Raw genomic sequence first — 25,646 nt, 5'->3', positions numbered from 1 at the left:
TCGGGCCTTTTTCACCTAAGCGTCTGCTTTTGTAGAATCCACTCTGACAGATTACTGGTAATGTCTGGTCTAGACGGAGAGATGAACATTGAAATGTGTGAATATTAGATTATTATTTGTGGCTTTTCAAACCAGGAAACTTTTCTAACTTTGCATTTGATTTAGTTATCCGTGTAACTGATGAATTGAAGAGTAGTTAACTTTGATAAAAGTTGTAAAATTCATGGGTTTTTCATTGTGGTATTAAAACTCAATGAAACCCAGTCATACTGTCACTTTACTGCTTGTACCCTTTTAAAATGAAGTAACATCAGTTGGATCCCCATGAGTTTGTTTTACCCTCACAAACAGTTGAATTTTTACTCTAACATCCAGTATTTCACAAAAAGCTACAAAATATGAAAAACTAAGCATATGCTTGCATGAAAATGTCTGCTTTTAATTATTTTCTCTCCCATTACTCATCTCTTTGCCTCTCTTGCAAACCCTTTTTTGGGGGGGCTTCTAACCACCGCTGTGCAGCAGGCATATTTTTGTGGTTGAGCTTGCATCACTTTTCATATAAAGCGGCAGCGTGATGACAGATAATTCACGTGGCCGCTGCTGCCAAACTTGCCGCGCCACAGGATTGTGTCGTGTTGCTGTCACCAGCAGGGGACAGGATTCACACTCTGAGCTGAGGACACTTCACCTCAGGAGTTTCCAGATTTCATCTTCTGGAGTCGATCAGCTCCTTATTGGCTGTTTTCTTTCAGTTTGAAGGAGTTTTACTGAGAGCATCCAGCCCAGCGTGTCCTGCACTGACCCTATCTGGACTTTTTCTCAGTCTGTGTTTAGAGGAGAAAAAAAAACAAGCCATGGTTGTGTCTGCAGTCTGGTTTGTTTGTGACACGCCAATGAAACTCTCACTCATCAGTCTGAATCTCTTCACTCTTCTCCTTCCTGTGTATTTTCCTGCCTGGCCTCATCTTCCGTCTCCTCTCCGCAGCTCGTGTTAAAGTGCGGCCGCGGCACAAAGGAGAAAACTTTGTTTTGTCTTGCGAAGCAGCAACAGTGGAAAAAAAGAGGGGAGGCCTCTGTGTGATAATCTGTTGGCCTGCGGTCATGTTATGAGTATGAAGGGGATTAAAACATATCACCAAACTAATCTGTCCGTTACGCCGACAACCGTGCTCTGCTATATCCTGCCTTACCTCCCTCGTTCCCTCCCTCACCCCTCACCCCTTTTCACTTTCCACTGATGTGTTTGTTATCAGAGGGGCCAGGACAGGAGGCAACGAGGCATCGCTCCTCAGAGATTAGCAGCGCGTGTCTGCCTTTGGTTTCCCGACATCAAGAACCTCGTGATGTCAGGTTATGATAAAACAATTCGCTAATACGCTGTCTGTGTCCTCTCCAGGGTGCAGTGCGTTTACTCAGGAATCAAACGGTCAGATAACAGAGGTATGCCCTGATGAGGTGCAATAAGGTCCAGATGGATGTGCAGCCGTCCGCCTGCTCAGGCATGCTTCAGCCAAACAGCCGACAGCGTGGGTCGCTGGTAGGAGGGCTGCTATTGTCACAGCTCCTCATGTGTGACTGTTTGTCCTCAATGTAAACTTTACCTCAAAGCCGTTTTTGTTCATTTCCCTTTTTCTCCACCTCTTGTCTTTTGCCCCTCTTCACGCTCGTCCTCCTTTTCTTTTTAAATGTCTCCATCGTTCATGAAAAAGGAGAAAGCGCGGGGAGCTGGACAGACAGAGACCTTTTGTTTCCAAATTAGGCACTGCTGCTGCCTCCTTGCCAAAACCAACTGTTATTGTGAGAATGTGATATGAGATCCCTGCGCTGCCACCGTGAAACAGAGTGTTTGTGTTTTCAGATATTAAACCCTGTGATCCAGCTGCTGTTCTCTGCACCAGCGGCCTGTGATCTCCTCACGGGCGTGGTCTTTTTCTCTCACATCTTCTCCCTCCTGGTGAAGAATCAGACCTCCTCCTCCTGTGCCCACCGGTGATCTGCTCGTCTCACCGCAGGGCAGTTCCGCCTGGCGGTGTGTCGGACCTAAAACTCTGGTCTGAACCGCAGAGAGAAGAGAAACCCCCCACAGCCACAGTCTTCTGACTTTATGAAGAGCCCTAATTACACAGCCGAGTGTATTTATACTCAGCTGTGACTCAGTGAGACATGTGGCGTGTGTTTATGTGTGTGTGCGTGCACGGGAGGAACAGCTTTTGCGTTCACACGTAAATGGTGTATGCGTGTGTGTGTGTGTATTTGTGAAAGTGTGAGCTGACTCTAATTATTTTAACCAGGGATGGAGCTGAACTTAGTTTGCTCTTTTTGCAGAAAAGGTATTTTTAAGTGAGAATATGTAACTTTTGAATTAAGCGAAAACATCAAATGCAAAGTTTAATTCACAGAACTATAAATCTCAATTCATTACCTTTAAATGTTTGGCACTACAGCTTTGTTTCATCATGTGTGACCTGTTTATCCCAACAACATTTAAACACGTCGTCTCAGCCAGGAAACACGCTCATATTTTGTTGATAAAAAGATGTAGTTTCATCAGAGTTTTAGTTCTCGGGCAGCTCGATTGACTCTGAGCATGCTCTCCAAAGTCTGAACAGACAAAACCCTTATGTCATTAGCTTACAGTCCTAATTGAAAAGCCTGTGTTAGAAACTGAGAACATGAAGCTTTAAATGGACACGCATTAACCAGACATGAGGCGCTAATGAGAAGTACAATGCTGAGCTGCATGATGGGAAGGGTAAGGTCCAGGATTTTGGAGCAGACAGTCTTGAAGGGAGCATGCAGCGTTTTAACCTCAATGTGTATCATTCATCACAAATGTGTATCTTAAAACATTACACTGATTTTTATTGTATTGAAAATCTAGAGTTAAGTATCAAAATTCAGACCCACTCATAGAGAAGCTTAGAATAAGTCTAAAACATCAGAGGGAACCAGGATAACTTGTACTCTGCAAAATTAATACACAGGAGTGGAACTTTAAAGCAACTGGCAGCTCAGATGAAAAACACATTTAAAAGATATTATATATAACAATTCTTCATCAAAACGTCAAAAAACAAAGAGACCTATTTCTATATTTTGTTGACTTGTGTACTTTCATTATCCAAAATGTTTCCTACAATGTTCAAACCCCAAGAAAACCCCGACTTTTTTCATGGTAACAGGACATTTTTGTTTTAGTTGCTTTTTAATTGCATCACATCTGCTTTACTCGTGGCTTTGCCCGTCTCCTCTATAACATCTGGGGTTAACAACATATGACGAAGGAAAACCAATCCTGCTAACCAGTGAGCCATTTGGCCAGTTGGCTGTTTTTTCCTTCCACTGTTTGTATTGGTCACTTGTGATGGATCACGATTATTTATTGCTGCAAAACGTAAATAAAACTTCTTAAACATTTCTTCATCCATGAACATCATTTCCACCTGAATCACGTCAGGTCGATTTTCATCAGCAATAGTGGTGAAGACAACAACTCCCATAATCCCACTCTGTTTCACGATATCATCAAACTAGGTCTTTTGTTATTATTTTGATTGAGAGAAATTACATATTAATGTTTAGTTGTTTTCATATTTTCCATGTTTTCTTTAAGTTTTTTTTTGCGTGTTGTTGGTTAAAAAAACTACTATTTTCATAAAATTGGAATAAGTACAACAAATAACTTATTATGGTGATGGATTTCTGCTATGACACTAAACGCTGTTCCTATTAACAATGAAATAGTTAAACAATCAGAGCGGTTCATAAATTTGAAGCTCGCCCCATTACTCACTCTTTATGAGTAGCATGCAGTGTGTGTTGTTGTAGCGCAGCATATCCAGAGGGTACGGTCTCTATGAGGATGTCGTCCGGTCGAGTTGATACTTGTCCTCGCTGTGTGGCAGGTGAAACCTGTCTAACCTCACTGGTAACGGATGTGCTGGGTTTATCTTCCCAACGCTGACGAGCGTTGGAGGGAAATATCAAGTCGTCTGCAACAACATGGTCACCTGTCTGCCGCTCTCGCGTGTGTCCTGGACCCCTGGCTGTTTGGTGAGAACTCTGCTGCGTGGGCGACCGGAAGGTGGGGGCCCGGCTGGTCACCTACCTGAGTGATTTAGTGGCGTGGTGTTCAGATGTCACCATGCTGAATCCTGGGAATATGAGCGTGTGTGAGAAAAAGTGCGAGGGAGTATAGTTATGATACAGAGGTCATGTTGACATCCAGTAGCAGCCGTTTTATTTTGAGAGCGCTCCTTCTCTCTCCCCCAGCTTTTTCCATGTTGTCCTCTCATTATCATCTTCCCTCCTCTATATTTTCCTCTCTTAAGCAAAAAAAAGGCAGGGAGGGAAACAGCGAACAGAGCAGCAAGGCAAATGTTTTCTTTTCTCTTTTGTGCTGGAAATTGGCCTCTTTCTCTCTTTCTCTTTTTTTTGTTGTTTGCCTCCCCTCTGACTGGAGGGGTGGTGGGGGGACGGCAGAGGCAGGGCCGGCCTTTGTGGAGTTTAGCGCCGGGATCACAGCTTTTCTCACTGTGTTTGTCGCCTACACACACACACACATGCAGCACATGTGCAGCTACCGGGCTTCCTCTTCACACAGACCTACAGTGGATTGAGCCTATCAGCAGCAGACGACAGGAGACATCTCCATCTGGACTGTTAACTGCTGAAGCCGGGCGCTTCCCCACGACACCTCAACCCCGACGTCTGGCCCCGGTGATGTCCAGCATCTTTTTTTGGGGGGGGGTTAGACTACAGCACAGCACAGTTTTGTTTGTTTGCTGATGAGTGCTCGACCAGTTCATGCGGAGGCAGTGAGTGGTTGTTTGGATAAGGATTGAGCAACAAAAACAAGGAGGGAAGAGAAAGCAAAAGAGAAAAAAGGAAAAACAGACGAAGGGTTGACATGTCCGATGCTTGCCGAGATTAAGACTTTGGGACTGAGATGAGAGTGAGATGAAGAGACTTATTTGGCACTAGAGATAGATGGATAGATAGAGGGAGGGAGCGAGGAAGAAAGGAGGGGAAAAGAGAGAGAGAGTGCACTGTGGGAGGGAGGAGAGACAGAGGATCCAGCCCTCTGGGACAGTTTTGGGGGTGGACAGAGTGGCTTTGTATGCAGAACATCACCGGACACCGACGGGAGGGTTGCTGTCAGTTGTTCTCTGTGTGTGTCTGTAGTGAAACCAGACCTACCTCTGATCCCAGCGCCACACACACTCCTCCATCTGCTGCCCAGGAGCCTGCCTTCTGCTTCCTCCGGACTGACCCCCCTCTGAGTGTGTGTGTGTTTAGAGTCGGACTCTCGGAGGTCAGGACTGACGGGCTGTGATGTGGAACTTGTGGGATTAAACTTTCCAGAGGCTCGGCAGTAACGGCGATGGACTGGAACCATGAGATGGGTCGTACAGACTCTTGAGTCAATGACCGGAGGATCCCAGAGGAAGCTGCACTAGAACCACCCGCCACCACCACCTCTTCCTTTTGGCTTGATTATATCTTCAGTATTTCTGCGCCTGAGACCGTGTGGTTACCTGAGTGTGTGTGAACAGCCCATGTGGACAGTGAGGGATGCGGATCTGAGCAAACCCTGCGCCCCGATGCCCGCTGCTATGCTCCCTTGCCCTGCGCAGGCCGGGTCTGACTGGAGCTTCCAGAACCCGGTGGGGGTGGACTGCAGCTCCCCCGAACCTCGCTGCATCTGGCTGGCGGTTCTGCGCGGCGCCACAGGCCCTGTGCCACCACCGTCCCCACCACCCGTCATGGCCACTGGGCCCAGAAAAAGCTCTCTTCAGCCCAGGGTAAGGAGAGGTCACTCATGTCCGTCCAGTGGTCGGACATGGAGTCCGAGACCCCTAGTCCAAGACTTGACTCATTGATTCATGTACATAGGATGATATGGACAGTTAATGTATTTTTTATTCTATATGTCAGAAAATAAGGATGAATGCTCACTTTATGTTCAATGAATCATCTTACAATCGCTTATTAAAAGTTATTATCAACTTGTCAGGTTTTATTAGGTTTATTAGTAAGAACATTTTTCAAATTCTCACACTGTAGAAGCAGGGATCTACAAACATGTTTACATGATGCATCTGTGAAAACAATCATTCAGTTTCTGCCAATCTACTAATCGATTGATCTGCTAAAAATGAGATTTCTGTGGTTGTGGAAGAATTGAGAGTGATATCAGCCGCAAATTCTGCAGAATCCGTTGTGTGCCGGATTTGTCAGTCACACATGTCAATATCAAGCATCCATGTAACTAGCCATTGTTTGAAGTGTGTTAACCATCAAGCTGTTGACAGGTTCCTTTAACCTTTCAGTGGTTTCCCTGCCGATGGTTGTGTTGCCTTCGGGCTGTTTCAGTTTGGCGTCGGCAGTCCTTAAATTCCAGCAAATACTTTGAGGTCATGTTGACTGAAGATGCAGGATTAGATTATTGCTGTATGAACTCCAAATTAAGAATTTTACATGTGGCTTTTAAGTTTTAGATTATTTGGAAGATTTTACTTTTTGCCAAAGTTTGACTGTTTTTCTTTATGTTAGAGAAGATTTCTACTAAGACATGGAAACCGTGGCTAGTGGCACACAGCCTCACACAAACAGAAATCACAGGTTATGTTTTCCATATAAGCAGGTAATTAGCATTAGTGTTAGCAGGATTACACAAAAACTACTGGACAGATCAATATGAAACTCAGTGGAAGTATGTGGTGTAGGTCAAGAAAGAACCCATTGAATTTTGGTGCGGAATCATGATAAAGTGTTTACTCTCTTGCCAGATATACATTTAGAGGATCAATATTTGTGTTTTTGCTATTTGGTGTGGCTTGATTGGATTTAATGGGACTCTCGGGTCTCGCTGGAGTTTTGCTCTCTACTAACATTCTATTTAGGCCTGTATATATTTTAATGTTGAATTTAAATAGCTTGTTGAATTACTCCTCGTGTAATTTATTCAAAGACAATTTCCTCATGTAGCTCACACCATTTTCTTTGTACTTAAAATGATTTATGCTATAAATCATACTCCAATTTACATTTCTCTAAAAAGATGCATGGATTAATTACTTAGCCAGTATAAATATGTATTGAAGCTGAGGTTGTTTAAGCCTCAACTACACCACCATCCATATTTCTCTGCTACTTCATTCTCATTCTATAGCTGACGTGTTTTCGTGTACATGGGGCACGTCGACCCTTTTCCTCTGAGAGGTTTCTAATTAGTGGCTGAAGATACATGAAGGAGGAGGAGGCCGCAACAGTAAGTGCCACTTTTAGCGAGGTGTCGTTGGAGCTGTGCGATTGTGAGCCACCCCCCCAGATGCCCTCTGTATTCAGGGCATCGCTCCCCTGACATGATTTCATTTTGCTGTGAGCATTTCTGTGGAATATTAGTTCCCTCTTTTTTTTTCTTTCCCTCTGGTTGCTACCAGGACCAACCCTCCACCCCCCCGCAACTCACTGACACAGTTAAAAAAGCGCCACAATCGGGAATGTGAGTGTGTGTGTGTGGGGGGGAGGAGGCTGTATAGACACAGCTGGGACAAACACACACTGTACGCTGTTTATTCCTCAGGACTGAGGTGTGTCAGAGAGAAGTGAGGAGGAAATATGTCACCATTTTCATGCTGATGATGCAAAGTCTGTGTTGGTACAGATCATGCGGCTTCTCTCCATCTCTAAGTGACATCATCAGATGGACGATTTCTTTGTGTTGTGACTAAGTTACAGTTGGAGAGCAGAATCGGCTGCCATCTTTTCCCAGTGTTTCGTGGGAGCTGCCTTCACGAGCTGGAAAATACCTTCACGGTTAAAATTCCCTAAAATCAAATCCCACAGAAAAGAAGCTGACAAGATGCCAGAATCTGTGTAATTCATGTGAGAAGATGACAAAGTGGGGAAAGAGGGGAAGATTTTGGTCGTTGATGGCACCATCCATCATTTAATATGTTTTTCTGTGGCACTTTTTCCTCTTAAAAGCAAAAGCAACAGGAGAAAAAGTCCCCATCCAGATTTAACCCACACGCTAACTCACTAGGAACCTCTGCCCACTGAGCTTCCAAGTCATCCTGTAAAAGTTATTCTAAAACTACTACTCCTCCTCCTCGGGCCTGGAATTAAACCAGAGAAGCCAAAATGACTCACATGTATGAAATATTTCGCAGGCATCTTGGCAGTGAGGCAGGTTTCACTTAAACAAAGGCAGAGTACAATATGTTTTGCTGTTCAAGTAGAAAACCCTGTTTAACCGACATTACATCATCACCTGTTGGCCGTGTTGAACTGACAATGGTGTTGGACTGGTTTTTGATTACACACACTATATTGATATTGACACAGAGCTGCGTGCAAACACACACACATAAGCCCACATGCATGGTTCATAAAATGTCTTGTTATGCAAAGTGCAGAGGGGTGTACAGTCTGAGCTGCGTGTGCTGCTCGACAGCAGGTTGTGGATTTTTCAGTTTGGGTGTGACAGTTGGATATCATGGATCTCCTTCACCACACGTAGGATGCATTTAGACCTGCAGCAGCAGCGGAGCGCTCCATCCGAGTGGGCGGTGAGTCCAGGGGTTATCAGGACGAGTGTGTTTTGACTCGTCGCCGTTTCCCCCTCTCTCCTGTTCCCCTCTTGGCAGCTCGGCTCAGGGCCGCGGGCGCAGACAGCTACAGCCGTCAGGATTAAAGGCTCGTCAGCATTTGTAACGGCCGTAAAGCTCCACTTTTCAAACAGGTTGCAGCTCTCAGCTGTTTAGAAGAGCATTATTGTTCTGCCCTGCTGGGGTTTTAGCAGGAGCCGGGCTCCCCCCCGGCCACCACTGCATTCCTCCGTACTGCTTTACCTCTGGATGAAGTGAGGAGAGGAGTGTGTGTGCTAAATAACATATACACTGTTACTGATGATTATAACTGCAGCATCATGTCCTATAGAGAAGCTGCATATATCAGGAAAATCTATTGTTACTGTAGGTTGGCTGTCAACATTTCAACTGAAGTTTTCACAGATTTCCATTTCTAACACTGGGTATGCTTCTCTCTGCTTGAGCCATTCATCTTTTGTCCTTTCATTCATGCATCTCAATGATATGCTCCTTAATTGAGATCAAACGGAGGAATAGCCTGTTGTGTGTGTGTGTGTGTGTGTGTGTGAATACTCTGCTTCACCACTCAAAGCAGGAAATAGTCGCATGTCATCTCAAGCTGTTTTGCATATTCATTTTCGTTTAATTACATCTACAGGTGGTAATGAGATCCCTCAGGGCTTTGTGTGTATGTTTTTATGAAGGACACTTTATTGTAATTAGCTTCTATAACTTCTATAACTCTTAACTACCAACAGATTTCTTGCATAAAGTGTCTTAAAAAGGAGAAAGTCCCAGAGGAAGAGCAGGAAATTCCAAATATCTTCTTTTCTCAGCCTAACAAGAGCAAGGTTTCCCCTTGTCCGCTTCTCGAGCCTAAGTTGGGAGTCAAGTTTAGACCCAAAACCACAGAAAAAAATTTCCAAGTGCCTTGTTGGTTTAACTGAATGTCCAACTGCCTGGGGAGGCCGGAGCATGTCAGCAAGTTTGGATGATATTCTTTGGTTTGTATTTTCGTGCAGACAAACCAGTTGTATGAAGGTGACAGGCAGGAGAGAGGTGTTTCTCAAGCATCAGGGGGGAAAACGTAAACTGAAATTTGGGCAGAATGGCTGGGTAGAAACGCACGTCCCACACAGTCCAGAGCGGCCGAGTGGGAAATGGTGCTGGCTCACAGACCCAGTCAGACCCTGTGTGTTTTGGGTAATCACAGGGTTTGGTATTCTCAGTGCTGGGAGGGGCCATGTGGTCGAAACCGGCGTGCTGGAGCCTGTCTCCTAGCTGGAGCCCGATACTCCTCCTCAACCTCTTCGTCCTCCTCATCCTTCTCCTCTCATTCACTCTCTCTCTGCTCCCTCCCTCCTCTGCCAGTTACAGTGTATATGTTTCAACTTGTCCGAGCCAAACCGCTCCCTCTGAGGAATTCACCCCGTCTCTTCCTCCATTCACCCTCTTGCTCTTTCATTTCCCCCTTTTTTTTTCTTACTCCGGGCCTTTTTCTTCATTGTTTTAAATCGACACCCTGAACACTCCTCCGTCTTCCTCACGCAATTCTTTATGCTGCTCTCATGCCGCATAATGGGCCTCACTGCTCGCAGCTTTGAAAGAAATAGCTGGGGTTACTTTGCATTGTTTAAACTGCCAGATGAAAGATCAGGCTTTTAGTGTCACGTAGATTTATGAATCTCTGTCTGCAAAATAAACACTTGGTACTGTATATACAGAATGTGCTTTTGAAAATAAGCACAATTGTCCAAAAATGTATTTAAAAACATAAAGAAAATTACTCGGTTTTCACCAACATGCATTCTCAAACTCAAACTTATTTTTAGTCTCTTTTTCCTTGGACGGAACACGAAAGTAGAGGAGGTAGAAAATGTGCGGTAAAATGTCAGAACATCCGGATTTCCATTAAATTAAAAGGGGAGAAGGGAGGAGAATGGAGGAGAACGGAAGGAAAGAGAAAGAGGAGTGAAGGAGTGGAAGTGCCTCCATGACGGAGAGCAACAGCGGCTATATTTATAGGAGCGACTGGTTATTCCGCTCCGCAATGCTACCCCACTTCCTGCCTCCAGTCCTGCCACTTCCTCTTGTTGTGTGGCCACGTACGGAGTCTGCCAGGTCAAGTGTGTGTGTTTGTGTGTAGAAGGAAGTGAAATGTGGGGTTTGCATGTTTTTTTTGGGCTGCTTGTAGTCTAGACGTTTTCTTCTGGTCCACGACAAAACGAACAGATTCTCAAACTACGTTTCATGTTCTTTTATGTTATCTGTCTGATGTAGTGCTGCATAAATTAATCAGTTAATTGATACATCAATTCATCGCCAATATTTTGATGACCGATAGGTTTGAGTCAAATTTCTCTGATTTCAGCTTCCTCAATATAAATATTTTCTGGTTTTTCTTAGCTCCTATAATGACATTAAAGTGAATATCTTTGGTTTTCAGATAATACTAAACATTTGGTGAGTTTGATGACTCATACCACATCCTTCCACCAAGTTTCGTGGTAAACCTTCCAGTCGTTTTTGCATAAACCTCCTAACAAACAAACGAAGATGAAAACATAACCTCCTCCTCAGTGTCTGCAAATATATGATGTCAGGCTGATTTGCATAGTGTTAAATTCCATGTTAGTGTGCACAAATACAAAAAGTATACTTAATACATTGTCTATGACATTTAACTCTTATTGCCACTATTAATGACTGCTTGGCCTGTAAAGTCCCAGACCTGGAGTAAATAGACTGTACCGTGTCACTGGTAAAGAAAACCATCAGATAACATCAGATTAAAGATAACGTGAACCATTCACTGATTCTAAAGATTATTGCTGATTAACATCCTGTTAATCAGCATTTGTTCTCCAAAGATTGAATCACTTACAGTTTTTTTTGTTCACAAGATATTTCTGCAGCTTTAGCATCAGTTCCGGCTGCCTGCCTCTGTTGTACTTTGCAATGCCAGTCTGTCACAAGCAGCTTCAGGAGTCCCATGAATTAAATGTGCATACTAACGTCTTCAAGTGTTGCTATTTTTGTCAAACGCATCCACTCGTGTCAACACGCAGTTCTAATTTGTCAGAAATATGGAAGTGAGACTCTATAAAAATGCTCTTGCTCCTGTGTAGTGAATACAAAGTGCTCAGAGATTGATGGACAGGGTCGGGATGACATGTGGATGATTATAGCACAGAGCCGTCTCCCATTTTTATGATCTGTCTCTTTAAGAGGAGGACAGAGTTCATTGAGTTCAGCTTCGCCAAGAAAAGTTTGATTGTGACCATGTCGCACAAGATAACTAACCACAGCAGACGTGACCTCTGAGCACATGAAGATTCCTCCTCCTCCTCTTCTTTCTGCTCCTCCTCCTCCTCCTCACTCGCGCCTGTTTGGTCAGGTGATTGTGTTTGACTGACAGATGTGGGCTGTCGGGGCAGCAGGAAGATGATAGTTCTAGCGTTTGTCTGTCAGCTGAGCCGGCCGGGCTTATTTACTCGGCAGCAGGGATGAGATATTTAGATAGCGGGTGGAAATCTGCACTTTATTCTCAGCTCTGAGTTCAGATTCTCCCCTGGATCTTCTCTGATAAGACCAAGGTCAGTGTGGTCAGAATCCTCACATTCACTGCTGCCTCTGTGGCCCTGTCTAGACGGGGCCCTTCCTGATAGTGGACCCCCCAGGTGTGTTTGTGGAAGATTGTTCCAAGGCTGGGTGGCATGCAGGACTGACCTGGTTCTAAGCTACATTCAGGACTCCGTGATGAAGCCGCTATTGTAGCAAACAGTTGAGAGTTAGTGTCACTGGAGCCGTATTGAGTCGCTTCGTGTTTTAAATCTGAAAATCGTACATATTGTTTCATTGTTGGTGCTAATTTTGGAAAAACAGAGGAGTCCTTTTAGGATTTGATAAAAACCTAGGAACACACACATGGACAGCTGAAGATGCCTAATTTATTGGCATCTGTAAACGTGCACTCATGTACACCTGTGCTTGGAAATATCTAGGAATGACCAATTTTACAACTGAGTATCACTTTCGATCCAATCTAAAATAAAAACGTTTCAACTCACCTGAATCTCACCGAATTTCTTTCTCTATCTGTCCGCAGGCTAAGGGGCGGAGGGATGGTCTCTCCTCAGCCGGTGACAACCCTCGGCCGCCGATGGCGACCCGGTCGGGAAGGGAGGGGGTCGGCATGGGCTGGAAGGGTCCCCGGACGCTGGTCCTCCGCAAGAACTCCCAGGGTTTTGGGTTCACGCTGCGCCACTTCATCGTTTACCCTCCAGAGTCCACTCTGCACACCAACATCAAGGTGAGACCTGCAGGGGCTTACAGAAATGTTAGATACGGTCTGAGTTGTAGAAAGTGTTTAAATGTGTTACACATTTACAGTTGTGTGGAAAAGTGGAGTGTTTTTGGGGTCATTAAGTCCTGTTTTCAACTTCCAAGCGTAAGGAACAAAGACATAAGCTCTTTATTTGTAAGATGAACAAAGTCTGCCTGACAGGAAAAGTGTTTCTCTTAAATTCTTCACTCACAAGCCTTGTTTTAGACCCTGGAGAATTCATGATTGTTCTGGGGATGTGGAACGAGCCTGAGTGTGAGCGAGTGGTTATTTAGCTCTTTGAGGTGTGGGGGGCAAACGGCTCCAGATGTGAAATTGAGGGATATGGAGGCTGGGACGGGGTGAGCCAGCTGAAACAAGGCATCTATTATTACTCCACCACCCCACCATGCAGCAGCTGCAGATAGGAGCACAGATTGAATGAGATCAGTTGTCTTAGCCTGGTACCACTCACTGGCACTTGGGCCGTACCAGGCAGGCCCCTCGGACAATGGGCCCACTGCTGGCCCCTCCGGCCCCGGTTCTGTCCTCGTCTCCTCTTCCTCGAGGGTCATGTGGTGTTTTTGGACAATCTGAGCCACAGAGCTGCCCGTTCTTATCTGGAGAGCCCTCATGGATCATCCCAAATTACCCTCATAGTGTCCAATTATCAGAGGCCTACAGGGTGCATGACCCAATTGAGAGCTCATTACATGGTGTCTGCAGGTCCTGAAAGTCTCCGAGGGTCCTCAAGTTTATCATCTAAATCAAAGAGTCATATTTTTCTGCTGTGTTAGACGAGTCTGACGTCAAAAACAGCTTCTTCAGAGATGATAAGATTATTACAATTTTTATGTGGCAAAACATTTTAAGACTGGGTTTGACCTATGACCTTTATTTTACCACACGGAGAGTGAGGGGCTGTTTGTCAGACTTGCAGTCAAAATATTCCAAAGAGCGAATCCAAAGGTTGACTGATTGTAATTTACTGCAAAATAACCATAATAGGAAAACACGCGCCTGTCCCCACACCACCTGAGGAGGGTGCATGCTCAAAAACAAAAATAAAAACCACAATAAATAATGTGTAAATAAATAAACCTAAATGACGCTTGTACAAGGTTAATTTCCAATGGATGTCTTATATTATTTGCAACTCCAGCCTGTTTTCTCTGCAGCTTCTCTCATCCACTGAGGATTGGGTTGTACCTGCGTTTGTATGTCGCTGTTTGGAATATATGCAAATGTGAGGATGATGAGGAAAGAAGGAAGAGAGATGCTTCATGTATAGACTCTCATCTACTCAACTGAGAATGCATGCAGGGATGAAGAGAAGTAGGTCACACATGTGTACGACTTTTTACGCTTCACTATGACTCCATTGTCAATCTGCACAATGAGAAGCACCTGAGCAAGGTCACACAGCTCTGCACAGTGAAATGTATTATAATGATGAACTACTCAGAACATGGCGTCAGCCCTTATACAACTAGGATGGTTCTCACTAAGCATAGTCTTCAATCAAGCTGCACCAATTTCACACACTCATAGATATCAGTTCTCTAAATATGTCCATGAATGATTCCCTGGGAAAATGGTAAAAAATAGTTTTTCTCATTATGTGAAAGAAAGCGTAAAAAAAATGATTTTTGGCGTTTTTCTTTGGTTCCAATTCCAATGTCTATTTTTTAAAATATTTTATTTATTTTTTTAGAGTCAGGAAATGTGTAGGTTTATACATGTGCAGCTTCACATGTTGACTCAGGGGGATGTGCAGTGTTTGGTCCAGGTCCAGTGTCTTGTGCCCACCTCTCAACGTCTCCTCCTCCATCCTGGATGTGGTCAGACGGAGGAGGGCTGGTCAGTTGTCGAGTGTCCGCAGCTCGGAGCTCTATTCTGGGGTCTGCAGCCCATCCTTTCTCTGCCTCTAAACCCCCCACCATTGTCTGCAGAGCCTGGAATGAGCCCACTCAGCGCAGCATAAAGCCGGGCAGCCGTCAGCCGGCAGTCGTCAGCCCGACGTGCCCCTAACCCCAAACTGTCCACTCAGCTTAGTATGCCCAAGTGTGTGTGTGTGTGTGTGTGTGCGGAGGTGATCAGACTGACTGCATCTGTCAAACCTCACCAGTAGCATCCTCGTTGCTGAGTGTTTGCTTCATGACATCATGAGCACCTTCAGATGGTCTAACCTGAAAGTCTGTTTCACTCTCAAACATTTAACGACGCTCTTAAAGATGAACCTCTCAGACACTTAAGATTTCATTGAACAAGTCACTGATATCCAGGGAAACTTGTAAACACTTCAAATGACAAAGGTGATAAAAATGTAGACAAGAAGTATTTCAAGTAGATTATATTATTTATTGCTTGACCCTGGGTGTCAATTTGACAATGTTGATGGCAAAAATGAATACCTTTTCTATGTTTTCTAGATCTGGAGAGTAAACACGTTCTTTTATTACCTCACATTCTGTGACTCTTTTTGTATGTGGAACAATTCAACAAATCAACTTTATTTATTTTATTTTACAAAAGTTTTTCACTTACGCTAATTTATTAAAACGTCTGACTTGAACATGAGCACTGATTCTGTCTGTTTCTGTCTTTCGCAGGATGAGGAGAATGGAAATGGAAAGGGTGAGTGTCCTCCGTCTCCTCTCTTATCATTTCATCAGGCAGCGAACGAAGGCCTGTACAGTGAGAACTATGATGCAATGAGCTGGCAGCTCCTGTTCGCCCTCTTGTCACCTCTGCTCTGCAGCCTCTCTATGCCCTCTACAGGACGTTTTGCAGCACTGCATCTCGAGGGACTAGGTCCAAGTGCTCTTCTTGTAGTTTATACACTTATAAGAAAAATAATAGACAGTATATTAAGGTATTGATATATATTTTCCGACTCCAGGAAAGTCATGCACACAACTACTTAAATTTATCTATAAACTTCAATCTTTTATTATTTTTTCACAGTGCTGCATTTTTTGTAATTCACCATTTTTTAAATCATAATTTATAATTCATCTTTCTCTTTTTCTCGTTCAGGGTATCAGAAAGGACGTCTGGAGCCGATGGACACCATATTTGTGAAGAATGTGAGGGAGAAAGGTCCTGCCCATCAGGCGGGCTTGTGCACAGGTAAAGGGAGCACATGGTGCACGAGCATTAACGTGGCGATTTGCATTGGAAATCAGTTGGTGAGAGAGCTGCAGTCATGTGACCCTGCAGACACAAACAGATGCACGATGTTATGAAGGGTGCAGGGAGGGTGGTCGGCCAAGGACTAGAAAAATAGACTTATTTTTATCAGCACAAACATTAGACCGTTTGCGAAAGAGATAAGGATTTTGTTTTTAAACAGCTGTGTTGGTTGTATTATGCAGATTCCAGTATGACGACTTAAATTTACATGTTCATTTGAATGCAAAGTTTCCCTATTGTTGTCTCACGGCTTCAGTTGGGCTGCAGTCCACTCCCACCAGCTCAGACAAACCAAACCAGTACTGAACATGCAAGCAGTCACATCCAGAGACTCACATACCTGCACGAACATATGCAAACACACACACGAACACACACACGCTCACATTCTGAGCACTTTGTATGTGTTTCAGCTTGCACTAAATCCCCATGAATGCACAGAGGCTTTGAACACGCACTGTATGTGTTATCTAATGTTCTTCCTGAGGGTGCATTTCAAAATGTTAAGCGTTGGTGACACAACTGATACTGAGAGAGTTAACAGACAGTGCTAGGCTTAGTGTTATTCATGGGACGCATTAATAGGGAATTGAAAGATATTTTCAGTTGATTGCATTTGTAATTATTTAAGATTGAGCTCACTATACAAATCACAGACAACATTTCTTGAATGCTTTGCCACTGGTGGGATCAGCTGGAGCAAATCCCAGCTGCCATTAGGCGAGAGGAAGGATACACCCTCAACAAGTCGTCCGGGTATCGCAGGGAAATCTTTTTAATTATGTTTTATATGTTAAGGACATTGTGGAGGCAATAATTCTTACTTATCATAGTAAATAATCTAAAAAACATTAAGATTAAATTTGAAGTGGTTTGAGTGGTGACAGAAGTACTCAAAGTATGCAGACCATGACAGGAGTTGAGCTCCTGCTTTAGCTGTCAGAGGTCGCCCGGTGTGATAACATGTCTGTGTCGTCTGCAGGGGATCGGCTGGTGAAAGTGAACGGCGAGAGTGTTTTAGGAAAGACGTACTCACAGGTGATCGCCCTTATTCAGAACAGGTAAGACCTCCTGCCTGTCTGCGCTGCGAGCCAGAGCCATGTTGATTTACTGAAGTGTCTGTTTGCTTTGTTTTTCTTCACAAGCTCAACGTAGAGATGACATACACCTAGTTGCAAGTGTTAGTTTGACCTGCTTTTTAAAAAAAGAGTAGCCTCGAGCTACATGCTCGGGCTTTACATGATCCTAAAGCCAGATACTGTTGTTCTTTAGAGCGAGGGCCAGTTAGGGGCCAGAAAAAGTGACACATACACAGGTGACCCCTGCTCACTGGGTATAAATCATATTTTACACTAGTAACATTTTGTTGACTTCTTTTTCTATCCAGATGCTTGGCTAGATTCTGAAATGTGATTTTCTTATAATTTATATGAACCCTCCTCAGTTTCTGATCTATTGTTGGATGCCAAAAATCCAATGGGAGGTCAAAGGTCAGGGGCAACAGTACAGCAGGAGTGTATGACCCTACTTTTTCTCTTCCAATAACGATACAGATACCTCAGCTGAGGTTTTCTGCTGGTACCAGTGATGTTTTTTCCCCAGTATTTAAACTCAATATACCACACTGTGTGAAACTCATAAGTAATGTGAGGTTCCAGGTCGCTGCACCACAGTGTTTCCATAAATCAGTCAGATTGTCTGATTGGCTAGCCGGCATTCTTCTCTGAGTCACAGTACGTGGCCCGCACACAAAGAAATACCTACTCTTATTGGTTGGTGAACGATGACATCACCTGGAACCTGTTAACAGGCCTTAGGGGCTCCCTAATCACCACACTACTTTTAATTGGTTCATTTGTTTGTCACTATATTTATGCCAAGAACTGTGAGTTGAGTCTGAAACCAAGGACACAGCAGGCCCTGGTGGCGGAAAGAGCCGTATGAAGTAGCACAGGAAGCTCCAAATATTGGATTTATGGTTATGAAAGTACCTGAAATTGAACTAAAACTATTTTTAGACAACAACCATATAATTTCGATGAATCATGAATTATTCGAACAATGTTAGTGCATGTAGAGAAGGCCCTGAAGGCCCTAAATGCACCTCCACTGATGATTAACTGTTAATAAATGTCTCTCACACTTTGTATCTCCAGGTGAGGAGTTTGTATGTGAACTCTTTATTCTTCATTTTTCATTCTCCACTGTATTTTTTTCATCTGTATCTCTTGTTTATCTTTATTCATCCTGTCCTCCCCTCAGCGAGAGCGTGCTGGAGCTCTCCATCATGCCAAAAGATGAAGACGTGCTTCAGTTGGTAAGTGTGAGTATGGGATTTTTCACGCACCTTATGCTCAAAAACATACACATATCAAACATGCCATGTAATATATTTTATAACCAAGGAGGGGACGTTTTCATCCCTGTCCGTTTGCTGGTTGGTCGATCGGTTTGAGTTAGGAAAAAAATACGAAAGAGATTACCACAAAACTTGGTGGAAGGATGTGGTATGGGTCAGAGAAAAACTTTTGATGCGGATCCAGGAATTTTATTTTCACTTTCTTTAACATTAGCTTTTTTTTTTTTATGTCCTTGGGAATAATTCATGGATCTTGATGAAGAAAATCAGGCATATTTAGGAGACTAATTTCTGTAACAGTGGGCAAGTTAGTGCAGCTTGATTGGATTTAAGGGGACTATTGAGCCTAGGTGGAGGGATACGCTCATCTGAGTGTCATTCTAGTTCATTTATTTAAGGATATTTCAGTAAAGTGTGTATTCTGCGTCGCGTGTTTGCATAGTTGAACCTGGATTCAAACCGTCACTGTCAAAGAATGTGGAGATTTTGACAGAATGGCTGGAGAGTGACTCAGAGACTCTCTACTCTGTGTTTAGATTACAAAACACGTTCATTAAAAGCCGCTGGTTTCTGACTGTTGAAGAAAAAAGTGCTTCGTGTTCGTTCACACACCCTTCTACTGTTCAACACATTTTTCACGCTCCACAGGTTGCTCCATGCATTCTCACATGATCAGACATGCATCATCCCTCGCCCCTCCCACTGACCTGGTGCAACATGTCAACACACAACAAACATATTTAAAATGACCTATGTCGCACATGTAGAAACTTCAATGCGCCCCCCCCCCCCAAAATTTAAGTACGCTGCCATGCCTCAACATTATAAACCCACTCCTCTGTCCTCACACTCCTCCCCTCATTGCTGTATCTGCTGCATTCCTAGCATGACATCACCAGAGCTGCGCCTCCTTCCACACTCCCACAGGGTGGAGTAACACAGACGCTGAGGAGGGAGGAGAGAGAGGGAGTTTGTAGGGATCCGGACAGAGGAGAAAAAACAAGACAATCAACGGATAGAAAACAAGAAAAAGAAAAAAAAAATCGGATCTATTATGAGAGGAGGAGGGTGCGAGATTTGAAGGACGGCAGGTTTGAGCAGCAGGAGTGTCGGGTCAGGAGAGTTGGTGAGGATAAGTCTTCTGTCTTGCCCTCTGACTCTTCTTCCTCCTCTCATTCTGTCTGTTTGTGTTGAATACAAGCTTAACACGCAGGCTGAGGAAAGGTTTTGGACTCTGGTGAATGGCGTAGATAAGTTAGGTAAAGCTTCGGGAGTTTTCAAACTGTCTGTGATTTCAATTTTGAGTCATGAAAGCAGAGAGGGGATTGTTGAGAAGTTTGTTTTTGTCTTTCTGCTGTTGTGAATTTGAAGTGCATGCTTTAAATATGTAGAAAAGTGATGATTCGCTCATGGGCTTGTATTTGCAATGGATTCTCTTAAAGTGGCACGCTGTATATCCATATACACACGTATATATACACAGATATAAGATGTATATATCCTGAATGTGTATACACAACATTGGTGAGGACTTCTCTATCTGCTGCTGGTGACTGTGCAGCGAGTGTTGTGGCTTTTGCTCAAGGCGATTCATGCATTTTTCTAGCCAGTTAGCATGTGTTTGTGTTGAGAGCCGAGGCCTTGGGGACAAACTGTGGCGAAGAGGTTGAACTGAGAGACGCTTTTACTTCAAGACTTGTTATGAAATGATCAGCGTGAAGTTGTCCTACAGAGTTGTGGTTAGGTTATTATATGTGTTGTTACAGCACATATTGATTTAAAGTTGACACACACACACACTCACACACTCACACTCTTATCTTTTTACTTCAAGCGTTCTTCCTGTCATTTCATGGTCTGTGTTTCTTCCTTTTCTAGGCATACTCCCAGGATGCCTACCTGACAGGCAACGATCCCTATTCAGGGGAAGCTGAGCACCTCCCACCACCTCCGCCCCTCTGTTACCCACGCACCAAGACCACCACCCCTGGTGGAGCCCCTCCATCTACGCCCATGGGCCAGAACCAGCTGGATAACTGGAGTCGCTGGCCAGGCTCTTCCAGCCCCTCTTCACCCCTGGATAACCACTCGGCTGTGGGCAGCCCCGCCAGCTGGCAGGAGGGGCGGGCAGGAGAGCCTGGAGGTGTGGGTCATAGCAGCCCAGCCCACCGCACAGAGGAGATCAAGTATGGTATGACCAGCAAGCAGCCTCAGGGTCAGACCAGGGGGCGCTCTTACTCTTCCTCTTCCTCGTCGGGAGGCCCCTTGTCCAGCCCGCTCCAAGTCCACTACCCCAACCACCACGCTGTCAGTCCCCCGCAGCCCCAGTCACGGAAGTCCAGTTTGGCCTGGACCAGTCCTCCCCTGCCACAGCTCAGCCACAGTCGCAACGACCGCTGCCAGCAGGCGCTCTCAGAATGGTTCTACAGCCAGCAGCCTGAGCACTCAGGACGCTGCATGCAGACACGCCACCGCAGCTACTCTCAGGACCGACTCAGTGAAACAAGGAGGCAGCAGCAGCGGTCAGGTGGCTGGCCGCACAGCGCCTCCCAGGACACGCTGCTGTTATTACAGCAGTCAGGACCAGGACCCCACGGAGAGCCCTGCTGGTCATATGGAGACTGGGAGGGGGGCCCAGGTAGGGGCCACCATGGCGCTAACTATACTCGAACTCGCTCTGAAAACCTTTTGGCCCAGTACGATCGCCATGGCCGCTCGTTAGAGATGCTGGACCGAGCAGCAGCTGGACTGGTCTCACCTCGGTTTGAGAGGCCTTCATGGCACCAACAGGCTCCCCAGCCGCCCCCCAGAACTGATGCTTACCCAAGACAGGGGGCCCATTTTGGTGCAACACAAGCTCCTGTGGTACCCCGACACACACAGCCACATTCTAAACACCACCCACAGCCACACACCCAGGCCCAACAAGCTGCCCCCCAGACCAGGCGGCTCCCCCCTGGGCAGAGCATGGACGACCAGCCCGTGGGCTACCGCAGCTACAGCCCCTCTTTTTACCGCAAGACAGGCCGCATCATGCAGCAAGCCCACTCTTTCAGGGACCCCTCATACTCTGGCCCTCACTTGAACTGGAACTCAACCCCTAAAATCAGCCCCCCAGAGGGCACAGCCGCACCCATCACCTCCTCTGCGGCCTCTCCCCTTGCCTCCGCCACTCCCGAATCCCAGGATAGAGCTTACAGGCCCACAAACCACGAGAGGGAACGAGGGTCGGTGGAGGGGGAGACGGAGGTGGTGCCACAGACCCAGGAAGTTGTGTTGAGGCAGAAACCTCCCACCGGGCGGAGGAACGCCCACGGCATGCGTCATCCCCACTACGCGCTGCCCATGGACGGGCTGGAACCCTCTTTGTTTTCCTCAGATCCCCAGGACTCAGCCGCTGCTCCTGGTTCCTCAGGAGACGTAGCCCCGCGCAAACCAAACGGCAACCTCGCCCCGCTTTCCATAGAGGATGACTCTCTGGCCTCCATACCCTTCATTGGTAAGTCTCCATATTCCTGCACTTCATCCTGAGTCTCTTCTCATACTTAAATCCCCTCATGAAAACTCAGACTGACCTTAGGATTTCATCGCCTTTATAAAATCTAATCCACGTTGAGGGTTTATTTAAGCTTAACGCAGAGGAAACACAAGGCTATAATTCAGACAAAATTACAAGTCAGGGGGAAATGTGTGTGTTTCTTTAATTTCCTTCTTGTCTGTCTATTCTGGCTCCAGGGTTTTCTCAGATGCAGTTTCCATCCTCTCATTGAAATTCTGCTGGTGTGTGGGTTTGTGTGTGTGTTTGTGTCTGTGAATGTTTGCGTTGTATAATACAGTTGTTTCTCATAGTCTCATAGGCAGTATTAGTAGTTTTGTTTGAATCATATCTTTTGGGAGTTTACTAATACTGCTCCCTGCCCCTGGTCTGTGAGGTCACCTCACCATGCGGACGAAATCAGGTGGAGTCTGACATCCCGAGAGTGTGCGTGTGTATGTGTGTGTGTTTGTTTACGTGTGTGCAGGGTAGTGCTAGAGATTTACAATAATTGTAACATTGGCCTGTAATCTCTGCCTAAGGAGATTGTGTTTTCACCCCGTCCAGTTTGTTGATAGATTATTTTGTTAGCAGCATTATGCTAAAACTACCAATTAAACCCTAAGAAAGAACTCAATTAAATTTTGACGTGGATCACATTATTTTGTCCTTAACATTACAATATTTTTTGACATACGTTTAGGGAACTAATATCTATGAATAAATGTATAATTTGGTGAAGCTTGATTGAATTTAAGGACACTGTTGGGCCTTGGCAGAGGTATACGCCCGGGTGAGTGCCATTCTTGCAAAGAAATGTTTTTCTAGTTTTATATAATGATAATGAAACTTCGTAGCACTTTTCTGAACAAGGTTGAAAAGTCCTTTTATTGATTGATTTATTTTAATAAATAAATAAATACATTTCTGCATAAATGTTAGATGAGGTCCAGCAGATGTAGCAGATAATCGCAGACCCTGGGTTTACAGGACCTGCAGCTCTGGGTGTAGGTGAGGTTGTTGGCATTAGAATGTACAGTTATATACAACATATGTTGGTGACAGTGGGCGGGAGCTGTGATCGTGTCTCGGCTTGTCCAGCTTTTGAAAAGACTGAAAGAAAAAAGGGGCTCCACAGGCTTCAGACGGGCTTGTGTCGCTCGACGTGGACAAGAGTCAAACCACAGGCAAACAAAGTGCCCGTCACGGCCCGAGGAAAAACAACCGCCGCTTCCCCTAATGCAGAGTAGATTGAAATCAGCTGACTTGGAAGCTTCTGACCCGACTTGGAATGACCGTCATTGTTTGAGCTGAGCCACTCTCGGCCCAATAAAGTCATTTAAAGAGAGCTTTCACTGATCCAGTGGATCAGCAAAGCAGGAGGCATCTCTCTCTGTCTGTCTGTCAGAACACGTTCTCGTCTCATCCCTTCACCTGAATTAAATGAAACCATGCAGTCAGAGCTGCAGGCCGGGACACGTTTAATGGCCATAAACTGAAACTAGGCTAGTTTCTCCCCATAGACAAGAACTAGCTTTTCTCTCCTTTCTTTCTTCTTTCTCTCCTTCTACGTCTCTTTATCTCTTTGACAGAGATGCTGATATGATCTGAACCTTCTCAGGAACACACCATTTAATAGGCTGTCGTTCTTATCTTTGACATAATGAGCACAAAGGCATGTTGTGTCTGAGGGCAACTATATGTTTTAATGACGTCTTGTGTGGAGGTATCCAAAAACTTGGATGGAGCATTTGGATGTTGTTCTATTTTGGTAGCTCAGACAAAGTGGATGAAGCGGGAAGAGGCATGTCGACAGACGCAGTGTTTCACTCTGTGCCCACTTAGAGTCTTTCAACATGAATCTTGGCTGTAAATTACCAGGAGGTTTCTGTGGCGGTCCTTGTGGGGAACAGTAGGGGCCCATACACTCCGCTCCGTCCCTCAATGCTGCTATTGTGCTGCAGAGGAAGATGAAGGGGTCTGTGTGTCTGTCGTTAGTAGCTGGACCCTGAACACGACACACCAGGACCAAGACCCTCTGTGCAGGCTTCTGTCCTGATCCAAATGGGATTCTTGTCCCCTCCGGTTTGACTTACAGGCAATAGACCCCCACCCCCCACATTGGCGTTCTTGCTCCCCACTTCTTTCTTTCTCTTTTTTACCCTCTTTTTTTCAAATTCGTTTTTTTTGGTTTGTCTTTAACAAAGTTGTGGCATCAACGCTTTTTTACATGGACCAAAATGTGCCTAAGAAGCTGAGTCATGGAAACTATCAGTAGCTATTTTGATAATCTATTAAACATTATGTCATTTAAGTCTTTTTTATAAGCAACAACTATCCACATTTAGTAGTTCCAGCTTTTCATTATAAGAATTTGCTGCTGTTTTTGTCTCACATGATCAAATACCTTTTGGGTTTCATGAAACTTTGACAGGATTTTTTCTCTAATTTCTGATATTTTATCATCTTCGTCTTTTTTTAATCATACAATTCAAGCACAATTTACTTTTGCAGCATTTCACATTTAAAAGGGTTGTTAAAACCTGTAGTTCTGTGCTCTACGTAACAGTGTACTTTTTAAACTAATACAATAAGAATATATATAACAATGCATCATCCTGCAACGCAGTAAAATTGGTCAATGGTGATATGATGCATTTTGTCAGGTTGCATGTCAGTGATATTTTAGTTATTGGTTTTTTTTAACCTCAACTTTTCTTTCTCTCATTTATTTCTCCGTCTCTTCCCCCTGTGTAATGTCTGAATGCTGAGCTCCACGTATGAAACAGGACGGACGCAGGACTGTGAGAGAAACAGTATGCTGTGGCATGTTACTCCCCTCTGCTGGTCCATCTGGGCCTCGTGGCTCTGAGCTCACTCTCTGGCTGCCTGTTAATGACGGCCTTTGTTAAACCCACAGCCGACTATTTCTGGGGCTGCGCTGTAAACAGGCAGATTCCTCGTCCCAGATTGGGATTGTTTCCGCCTTATGTCGGGCGCTGGGTGAAGAATAGAAGAGCGAGGGTGGGAGATGGAGGAAGGCCAGAGGGAAGGAGATACAGAAAGTAGAATGGGGGAATGTGAAGGATGCTGTATCAGTAATGTTAGATTAGATTATGATTAAAAATGCTAGGATGGAGAGCCAAGGAATAGAAGAGGAAAAACAGGAGCAGGGGGTGAGATAATATGTGAAACAAGAATTTTTTAAGAGGGACCATGTGGTGGTGTGTGGGGGTGGATCTCAGACTCAGGCCCTCTGGTGTGCAGGGTTGTCTGATGCTCTGCTGCCTCCTGTTGTTTCAACACAGAGCAGACCTCACAGCATTTTAGTCCTTGAAAATGTCAGCGGAAAAAAAGAAGTCTTCTCGTAACTTTCTGTCGGTACGGAAGTGTGTTTGTGTGTGTTTGTGTGTGTTTGTGTTTGTGTGTGTGTGTGTGTGTGTGTGTGTGTGTGCTTTCATATCCTTTTACATCAGCCGAAACTACAACACTGTAACTTGTGTGACCTATAAAACTGCATTATGCTTTGTCTTCTTGAACAACAAAGCTCAAATAATGACACACATATTTTCCTTTATATCTACATTTAATCACCCACAGACCTCTACACTCTACTTGTTTTCAATTGTGATA

The 25,646-nt window shown here is 44.7% G+C and overlaps 1 protein-coding gene across 12 annotated transcripts in view; it reads left to right on the top strand.

Moving 5' to 3' along the window:
* Window positions 1-25,646, top strand: part of arhgap23a (Rho GTPase activating protein 23a) — a 68,881-nt gene that overhangs the window by 28,482 nt on the left and 14,753 nt on the right. For 4 of the 12 annotated variants that reach the window (XM_020094240.2, XM_020094238.2, XM_020094237.2 and 1 more), the window contains exons 1-7: window positions 4,890-5,807; window positions 12,709-12,912; window positions 15,537-15,561; window positions 15,964-16,056; window positions 17,102-17,180; window positions 18,382-18,442; window positions 20,357-21,977. In XM_020094240.2, coding sequence (XP_019949799.2) covers window positions 5,562-5,807; window positions 12,709-12,912; window positions 15,537-15,561; window positions 15,964-16,056; window positions 17,102-17,180; window positions 18,382-18,442; window positions 20,357-21,977 — 2,329 coding nt within the window. In that variant the 5' untranslated portion in view covers window positions 4,890-5,561. Of the gene's footprint in view, window positions 1-3,990; window positions 4,057-4,889; window positions 5,808-8,441; window positions 8,580-12,708; window positions 12,913-15,536; window positions 15,562-15,963; window positions 16,057-17,101; window positions 17,181-18,381; window positions 18,443-20,356; window positions 21,978-25,646 lie in introns of those variants that run through there. The other 8 variants (XM_069525290.1, XM_069525289.1, XM_020094242.2 and 5 more) reach the window with 6 other exon arrangements.

The sequence above is a fragment of the Paralichthys olivaceus genome, chromosome 5 (assembly GCF_024713975.1).
Source record: "Paralichthys olivaceus isolate ysfri-2021 chromosome 5, ASM2471397v2, whole genome shotgun sequence".
Lineage (NCBI taxonomy): Eukaryota > Metazoa > Chordata > Actinopteri > Pleuronectiformes > Paralichthyidae > Paralichthys > Paralichthys olivaceus.
Note: the sequence above shows the minus strand (reverse complement) of the source record. Positions and strands in the feature narration are given on the sequence as shown.